Source organism: Echinococcus granulosus (assembly GCF_000524195.1).
Source record: "Echinococcus granulosus chromosome Unknown EG_S00018, whole genome shotgun sequence".
Taxonomy (NCBI): Eukaryota; Metazoa; Platyhelminthes; class Cestoda; order Cyclophyllidea; family Taeniidae; genus Echinococcus; species Echinococcus granulosus.
The window spans coordinates 846,713-856,396 of record NW_020170398.1 but is presented as its reverse complement, the minus strand read 5'-3'; the positions used below and the strand labels follow the sequence as shown (position 1 = coordinate 856,396).

The 9,684-nt window shown below is 42.3% G+C and overlaps 1 protein-coding gene across 1 annotated transcript; it reads left to right on the top strand. All coding sequences in view use genetic code 11, as the record gives it.

Moving 5' to 3' along the window:
• Nucleotides 1-6,310: 6,310 nt before the first annotated feature.
• EGR_03503 (Riboflavin kinase) lies at nucleotides 6,311-7,515 on the top strand (the record flags this gene model as incomplete). The annotated part of the gene is made up of 4 exons (XM_024492752.1): nucleotides 6,311-6,398; nucleotides 6,436-6,587; nucleotides 7,105-7,207; nucleotides 7,412-7,515. The coding sequence occupies 4 exons, from the start codon at nucleotides 6,311-6,313 to the stop codon at nucleotides 7,513-7,515; spliced, it is 447 nt and encodes a 148-aa protein (XP_024352885.1).
• Nucleotides 7,516-9,684: the final 2,169 nt, after the last annotated feature.

The following is a 9,684-nucleotide window of genomic DNA, read 5'->3' as shown; positions in this document are numbered from 1 at the left end:
AAGAGGTATAGCGTATTCATGTAAGTGACCTCTTCATAGAAGTAGGTTTGACAACCTCGAAAGAAACTTTTCCAAATAGCTCACAGCCATAGCTAATGTAGCATTAGCTGTGAATAGCTTTCTTGCGGGCGACGGGACTGGGGCAATTGCCGAAGGAAAACGTCATTTTCACTCCTTCTGTTAATTGTTATCATCTATTCTCCCATCCGTAGCATATGCAATTTTTCCGCCACGAGAGGGATAGGTGTTCTTTAAAATCCGGCTGGTCTACCGTTGCCACCAATGCAGCTTCCCGAGACTTCCCTAAAGAGGAAAGTAAACGTAAAACTTGAAAATAATATGAAGTGTTGACATACTGATGGGATTGAGGTCACCGACGTGACCCGTGAGACCAGAGCACTCAGCAAAGGTATAATAATGGAACACCTAAGGGGTCCCTTCACCGAAACAAAGAGTTAAAAAACAACCAGTGTATTACACATTATTAATTTTAAAATGCACTTTGGAATGGAAGGCAGATTTATGGTTAAAATTTTATGGGATCTTGTTAAAAACGGCATTTTTAAACTCCTCTTGTTGAACTTTAAGGTTGGTGAAGGATTTTTGAGTTCCATATCAAGTTTACACAGTACCTTTTTAATTTGTTCCTTTACTTAAAATACCTGATCCATTCAGACAATATAAAGTTTACTTTTCTCGTTTGTTCACCGACAAATCAAACGACGGTGCAATTCCTTTTTTGTTTTAATGTACATTTCAGGGAGGAGGCAAGCAGGAAATACGAATCTCGTGTCAGGATCGTCCGCTTCCGCGCCTAGTGACTGCGGTTCCCCCCTTCTTAAACGCTGTACTTTCCCTCTTAATCTTTTCCTTTTTAATAAATAGGTCCAATTTGAATCAACAAGGCTCTTCAAAGAACGCTAGGAACAGGGAGGCGGGGACCGACGAGTCTCGCCCTACACCGGATTGACCGGAAATCGGCATGTCATTTAGCTTCTATCATAAAGGCATTAACAGTCACCTAGTCAACCGAATCGCTCCTCAGGGAGCGTCAACAGAAGGAACTTGGAGAGATACATTGCTGTCAGTCCTGCAAAGTCTAAATGTTATATTTAACGCAGAAAGAGCACGAATAAGGAGTCAAATTTTAACAATTTAATGCTTCATTGTCATTAATGATTGAGGCATCAACAGGCATGAATAATTCGAAACGTGCCTTATCCAAGCGCTATGAGACTGAGTATAACCCAGAGAGACGGCTAAGCCGTATTCAGATATTGAACTTTGACTTTAAGAGGTCACTCTCCGCATAAATAGGGACTGAACTTGCCGTAGGGCATAGGTCAGCCTAGAAGAGTAAAGAAATCGCAAGCACCCCTCAGTGCAATTCGATAAGATGGTAATTTTGAACCATTGAAATTGGCGAGATGTGCTGATGATTAAAAACGGTTTAACCTTCATAAAAATTCCTTCAAGCTTTTTTGTAATTCCTTGAAGTCAGCACCAAAACGTGATGGAGCGGAGCCGAATAGAAGTAAGAAGAATAACCTCATCTGCCAAATAGATGCATGTTTAGGTAGCACATTTGTCTCCGTGAGTCTAGTCATTATATTAATGTAGCTGCATAACCGGTAGAGATGTCCACAAATTCAGAAAACGTTCCTATCGCGATTTTTCGGAAATTTCCTTTCTCTTCTTCAATTGCCAAACACAATAGAGCACCCCAAAACCCACTCTCGTTTGGATGACCTGATCTGCCAGTATTTCGAACAAGGAGACTTTAAATATCCTCATAGCCATTATAGACCAAGAGAATACAACCAAAATATCACAAAATTGCGAAACTTAAGGTCCTATGCCTCTGGTTATCAGCCGGCAGCCGCATTTTCAGGCACCCAAATTCTCAGCTTACTCACACGTGTTGGCAGATGAAGACTCCGCTGTTGTAGGCTGCTTACCAGGGTCGAAAAGTCAACAGAATCCGATGTCGGGCATACAAATACCAGGTAACGCCCGCAACATTTATGTCAACGGGTCGTCATCACAGTCCCATACCCCTTGTTTTATTTTACTGACAAACGCCAAATTTTATATAATCCTTTTTTTGAGTGTGGAATAATTTAAAATTAATTAAAATTAATTTAAAATTTTCACGGTTTCAAATTTATAATATGTTCCAGGAAACAGGTCAAAAAAATTGTACTCAAACTCTTTAAATGCCAGGTTGTATCATAGCAACAGTAGCCACATCCATTCAAGCCTGACACCAAACTCGATTAGTGGCTAAGAGAAAAATTACGCGAAACCTCCTCTGCCAAGGACGTCACAGAACATATTCGTTCCCATTTGAAGAAGCTAGAACATGGCCTTGGTAAAGTTAATATTTTAAGCTCTGCTATTCTTAATTTTCTGTCACAGAATACTTACGTAATTTTTAGGATCTGCAAGGGTATTTTGACTGAAAGACCTGTGAGCGATCGAGAGAAAATCAGTGTCTGTAGAACTCATTCCCGATTCTCGCTTTTTAAAATGGTTTTACGAAGGGTAGAGCTTCTTAACTTTACGCGCTTTACATAGCTACCATGCAAGTGTTGGCAGTAATATTATATGAGAACGCAGTATTAACTCAGTAATGAAGGAATTCCTATTTTCCCAGTAATTTCACTCTCGCTCATTCCCTCGTCTAGGCCTCTGCCTTCTTCGGTTTACTTGCATCACTCCTCCAATCGGCTTTCTTGCAATCTAAGCATCCTCCATGACCTCACCCTTAAGGTCACTCTGTTACTGATGGCCTTAAGAGTAGACGCTGCACTGGTTCAAGTGAACAGTGGACCTAAGCTTTATTGCTGAATACGTCAATCATATAGCCCATTTACTTGAGATCCAAAAAGAGTAAAGAATACAGGAATTGGGTATTAATTAAACGTGGATTTTTGAGGGTCTTCTTTTCGATTAGTAAGGAGAGAGCTAGAAATGATCCCCTCTTCCGTCTCAATAGCGCTTACAGTAGCACGGACTGCATTATATCTGGCAGGAATTATCCAAACTACCAAGGGCTGACGCCATTTAGTCATTTTCACCTTCTAAATTGTCAAGCCTGAGAGAAGCCACTTCATTGTCATTTTTGGTTTCCAAGGTGACAATAATAGTACAAAATGAAAAAGTAGGCGTAAAACAATCATGCGCAATCATGCCACAACAGGAAAGTCCTTAAGTGGCGACGAGTCGAGTTGAGAGCACGAAATAGGTGCTTTTTTGTCCTTCCGGATTACCACAGATACGCAGTGATTCCACTGCACTATTTTGATCGGCCTTGGTCTCATAGTGATGATGAAAACAGTAAAAATGACCATTTTGAAGGTGACATTAGTCATTCGAGGGGAAGAGAGCGAGAGCGCAATTTCGGAGGTGTCCTAGAATGTCCGAATATTCGAAATGAAAACGCTACTTCTTGGGAACTGAGACAACGACTATTTATGGAGTTGCAGACGTCCCACGCGAGCAGTTTAATCGAATGATCGTGGAAAAGTGAATGTGAATGTGTATGCCGTCATTCGAGAGTCTATTTTACGACGATGGCATAGAGCTCTGATAATATCTGTTCCACTGCTCTATAAGCATTTACCAAAGCCAATTACAGAGTCTCCAACCATGACTGGGCGGATGTCGGGTTATGTCCGAGATCCTCCATCCCTAGCAAAAAAGTGTGATGCTCACCCATGCTTCCAAGTGCACTTGCATCTAAACGGTTTGGCATGACAGTTACATGCCATCAAACTGTAAATCAATCCCCGGAGTCATCGGGTTTTCACTGCAATTAAAGTCATTGCAGAGTCTTCATCTCGTCTAACACCTGATTTCAACCCAAGAAAATATAGCTGTGATGGTCGTTGCTGATGAGTTTCCATGACCTCGGTGAAGGGAAGGCAGAGCATACATAAAGGAGCTTTCATTGTTTAAATTATGTTGAGTGTTACGTGACTCCTTACTCAACAGTGGCAATTCCATCTACACTCCTTGTACGTTATCAGTGTAACGGGTTAACTAGGGCCTCCACAATTGTATACCACCGCTTGACGATCGTGGCAGTAGAACCTCCAGCGTTTCAGCACGTCGGCAATACATATTCTGCCCGAGTACTGTGTCTTCTTTCGCCTTCAGGGAAGTCGAGGAGCGCAACCATCATTGCAAAGCAGTTTGGGCAACGGCACATTACAATTCTACGAGTACCTTGGAATGAGTAAATTTGCTGAATACTGCAAAAACCAGCATTGAGGGGGTTGTAATTAAGTCTTGTAGAACCTATGAATATCGGGAAATCTAACTTTCAGCCCTAGATTTTGTTCCCATGTTTTCGCTACTGCCAATGACTATGACCTCCATTTCGAGTGATTTTGTATAATGAAAGTATTTCGCAAGACATCAGATAGAGACTACTTAAGTTTGAAAACGCTTCCAGTCCCAAAAGTAGATTTTTATATGCCTCCTCCTGTTCTTGAGGTGTTCCAAGTCCTGCTTATTACCAGTTTTTTGTCACAAAAACATCCTCACTGGCGATTCGTTCTGACAGCGCCCCCGAGAGCTTCCTGAAGAGGAGATAAGACACAGTACTCGGAAAAAATATGCATTGTCGCCGTACAGAAGGCAGTGGGGCTATTGGCATGGCCTGGAGGCCAGTCCGCCCAGCGAAAGTACGATGGCGGGCGGAGCGCCTAAGTGGTCCCTTTCCCCAAAACCGAGAGTTAAACAAACAACCGACGTATTGTAATCCCTCCCCCAGTTATGAAGATCTCCCATAGGATGCAACGCCAACTCTCTGCGTTACCATAGATGCGAACATTGCACAAGCGCGTCATAGGACATTGCTGAGACAACACAGTCTCTCATCCTAGGAACCACTTATGCCTACCCCTAGCCTGTGTCACTTGAAAGGATCATTTCCGCTGGACTAATCATGGAGAAGGAAGAAAAAGATGTTGTTTATACTTTCGCTCCAAATAATCCTAGGAGCAAAGCGGATGAATACCTCGCGAAACATGGAATTGAAAGCATTTTTGAAGTAATGACTTTAAGAAAAGCATTATAATTCTTCTTACTAGAAACTCGTTGAAAGACTGCTTGTTGGGAGACCGGGAAATCCTATTGAATTCATGATCAATGTGTTGGATGAAATTTGAGCATCTAAGATGTCCCGTTTACGAAAGAATTTGATTTTATTTTAATGTGGAAAAAGTGTTCATGCCAACAACATTCACACCAGAAGTGTATGAGGTCTCAAGAATACATAACTGATGTTTAACATTTGGTGTCAATTAAAGTAACGAAAGTTCCTTTGATAACAACTAGAGTGGACCTATTTTTCACCAGACTTATATGTAAGACAAGGATCAATGCTTAAGTTTACAAGTGCAAAACCTAATACGATTGATTCTCCGCGATTTTGCAGCTACTGCGCAGATTACGAACAGCAAAAAAGGGGCACTTTTGCTTTGTTCTTGTCATTATAGGGGACGAATTGTAGGCGGTAACCGTGTTGTAAAAATAAGTTCTACTTCCGACTTGACACATTGTTCAGTACCGAAATACGGAATAAAATCTAGATCTGTTTCTTCGTCGCACAACCCTCTAGATTCTTAATTGCTGGAATTCAGATATACTGATAGACAGTTTTCAACTAGTATTAAATCAATTTATTTGGAAACTGCTTAGCCACCCATCAGTGTCGCATTCGACGCTGACAATTGGGGCACTCAAAAACGGAACGAGCAGGCCAAAACATGGAAATAGAGCGCTAATTTTGCCACGTCAAAGCAAAAGTTAGAAATGGCGGTAACAACATTCTAGCTACATTCAATTCAACAAAATTTGTTTTTTGACTTTTATGATACAGTCACAAGGTAAAACATTGCTGGGGATTCAAGTGACGCCAAAATATAAAAATAAAAACGCAGACTAAGTTAGTATTAAAATCAGAATAAAAATTCTACGAGATGAAGGTTTTGTTATGTCGAATGAACGCTAAGACCGATATTTGAACCTTGTAAAGTGTATTTTTTAGTTTTTTTCCTTGTCAAATTTAGAATTCGAAAACTTAATTAAAATCATGCAAAAATTTGGTCAATTATACTAGGCCACGTTGTTAATAATTCCTCACGTTAGGTTTTAACCACTTACCTGCAGAGTAATGGTGGGCCTAGTATCTGATTGGTTAGCAGATAAATTGGGCTGGGTCCACTTTACCCGTATAAATTGATCCAAATGGCCACCCCCACCGCCTTTTCCATTTCTTGATTGCACGAAGTTAAGCACCATGACTGACGACAGGTGCATTTTCAAAACGTCTGGAACTGTTGTTTTGGGCTTCGGTCGCGGTGCTCGAGAGTTGGGCATTCCCACAGGTACTTCATAACTTGCTTTAATGGTAGAACAAACTAGCAAATTTGGATGACAGTGTCATCGAGGACTTGCCTTCATCAATGTCCCCCGGTGTCTACGCCGGTTGGGCTCAAGTTGGTGATGGAGAAGTGTACAAGATGGTGATGAGTCTTGGTTGGAATCCGTTCTACAAGAATGAGAAGAAATCCCTCGTATGTTGTTTTTCTGAAATGCTCATCTTAACTATGCCTTGGTTGGCATTGTCATAGCCATAACATGTGCATTCGCAATTTGTCATTGATGCTTCTTTGAATGAAGATTGTAAGAAGCGCATGCTTCCCGCTTCCCATCTGCATTTTCGGCGTTTATTCACTATACCTTTTTTTAAGCAAACGCGGATTTTTTGTGCAAGAGAAACATGTCAGCGACGATTATTATGACTGCTCAAGAAGGTGTTACTGCTATCACTCCATTTGCATGCTTTTTTCTACTTATCCGAGTACCTTTGTGATAGCTTGATTTAGCATCAACATAATAGGCTTCAAATCCATACTCTTGCTACCACTCCCTAACTTTAATTTCTGAAAGTACTTGATAAATTTCTGGATTTTTCTCAAAAATTACGATAACAGACAGTTATTTGTGAGTCGATACTTCTTCCGTCCAAATTTAGTTAATTGAAGTAAGATAATTCCTAAAGCTTCGCCTTTTTGCCTTCATCGTCAACAGGAGGTCCACATACTGCACACATTTCCGGAAGATTTCTACGGAAAGCGGCTGACAATCGTGGCGTTGCGGTACCTTCGACCTGAGCTTGATTTTGAGTCACTCGGTAGGTAAGGTGCGAAAGAAGAATGTGATATAATCAAACACAAGACAGTTAAAACCCTTCGATTTTGTTTGTGTTATGACACATTCACTCCTAGTTTTATGCCACGACGTGTGAGATGACGTCATGTCCACGCACGTGGGTGCTATCAAAAAAACATGTCAGTCTTAATGCTGACTGATTTTGCACCTTTACCTTTGCATTCAGATGATCTAATCAGGGCGATTCACAAAGACATCTCCATGACGGAGGAGATTCTCGACTCTCCGGAGTGCCTTCGCTATTCCAAAGATGAAATCTTTCAGCAATAGTCTGTCGTGTTCCATTTGGAGCGAGTTGATCTCTTTTATCGCGGCGAGAATTTGTGTTGTTGTACTCCCGTCTTGTGTAGCTCTACGCTAGGGTCATTGTTGATTTAATGTTGTCTTTCATGGGTTTTGGACCTTAGGATTTGGTGCAGTTGTTGAACTCTTCATGTACAACCATCATTTTGTGGAATGTCGATTAAAGGGATGAATCCGGAAGGGTTTATGAGGCTGCAGGCCAAAGTATCCTGCAAGTTTTACCACTACTGAAGAAATTTGCTATGAGGCGGTCGCTTGTGGCAGGATGTCCAGAATGACGATGAGTAATCCTGTGGTCTTACAGCCGCGGGGGTGTGCACCATCGTGGCGGCGCTGCGGCCACTGGCGCGTGGGGTGGTTCCTACATCTGGTCGGCGCAAGCGTCTCTAGTCCAGTCACTGTTGATTGGGTTGCTGGCATTTACATGCATACCGCGCAGCATACGATGATTGACGAGGTTTCTTGTGTGAGAAGCGGGAAGTCCACGGCTGTTCATACCCTCGGGGAACCTCGAGTATTGTTGTGTGGTGGTGGTTTGTTCAGCCTTAAGACGCTTGATGCAGTTGGCGCCTTGAAGCTGCCTGTGCGTCAACGTCATAGGGGTCATCAGCCTCTAACACGGCATGGATCACACAGCCCCGAACACGTGATTGACATATCACTGGTGTAGGAGCGGCGGGTAAAAACTTTGTATGGGATCCTGACCTCAATCGGTTCACGCTTTGGCATTGTTGACAGTGGGGTATTTCTCACTAATTGAATAAGAAGGTATAAGTAGTGAAAGCTGTGGGTAAAAGTGTGCCTTCCTCTCCCAAGTAGTTGTCCGTCGGTATCATCGATGGTAAGAGAAGCCCGACCTTATTTCTCGGTGGGTGCATGCGTATGCGCGACGCCTCAGGATGCCTCTGGAGATCAAAGAAATCATAGCATTCGAGCAGGGGGTGCATTGTCGACGTACAGTGGGGCTTCAGGTTACTGGCATGGATCGGGGGTCAGTCTCCCCGTCGAATGCGCCGTGTCGGAAACCCTAAGTGGCCCCTTCGCCGCAATCAAGAGCTAAACAAATAACCAACGTATTACTGGTATTAAAGCGGGTATGCATTTTTAAAAGAAAAGAAGTCCTATGTGGCAGGACATCCATTTAGATGGTTAAAATGTCAGCCCAACTATTGTTCGTTAATTACCTGTGATGGTAGTCACCCAGAGGACCTGGTACATCGCTCATGTACTCAAATTGTGGCGGACAGCAGGTGGTAGGACTTCTTGCGAGCCACCTTCTGTTAATTCCTCTGTCCACCAGGCTTTCCATGCTGTCAATTACGAAATCACGTAAAGGGAAGAGTTCCGTTGTAGAAGATTGGGTAGGGTTTGAACGGATACACGTGTGTATGTAACCCGAGATTCTGATACGTGACTCAAGTGGTAAAAGGGCCTAGGTTAACTTCGTTGGGGAAGTGTGCAAGGATTGCAGCTGCATTTTTCTCCAACATACAAGTAATAGGTTGGGAGAAACATGTTTACGACAGCGGACGTGTGTTGAACTACGTGGGCACTTCAGCCATGGCCTCCGGGTCACTGTAGTAGCCCTTCAATCCATCTGTACGTTGTTAATATCTTGCCATCCATAATGCTTTGGCCTATTACGGTTTAAGTGAAGACTCGGAGCAATGCGTTGGTGTCAGCGACAAGTAAAACCGACTCAAAAAAGTAAGCAATTTAATCACTATGGCTAGATATCAATCTGAAGAAGTAATATTAACAACTTAAGGAACCGTCTGTGGCTCTTGAACCACAATGATAATTGAGTAAACAGATATACTAGCTGAACAGGGCGTAGATTGATTGGCTGGACAGTACTGAAGTGAGAATTATGTAACAAGGATTTATGGACGAAATGTGTTGCTCTCTTAAAAGTATTTTAAATCCTAGCCGTTATTAGATGCTCCTATTACTAGGCTACTCTTACTAGAGCTTAAATTGGCAGATGAATTGTTCCTGTCAGAGAACAATGCCTGATTTGATTCGCATGGAGCTAGCAGACTCCCTTTTCCTAATGCAGTTCACAAATTGGACGCAGAAATCGAACACAATAGAGCCAGTGAGATACATCTGTAACAGTAGGATCAAAGAAAAATG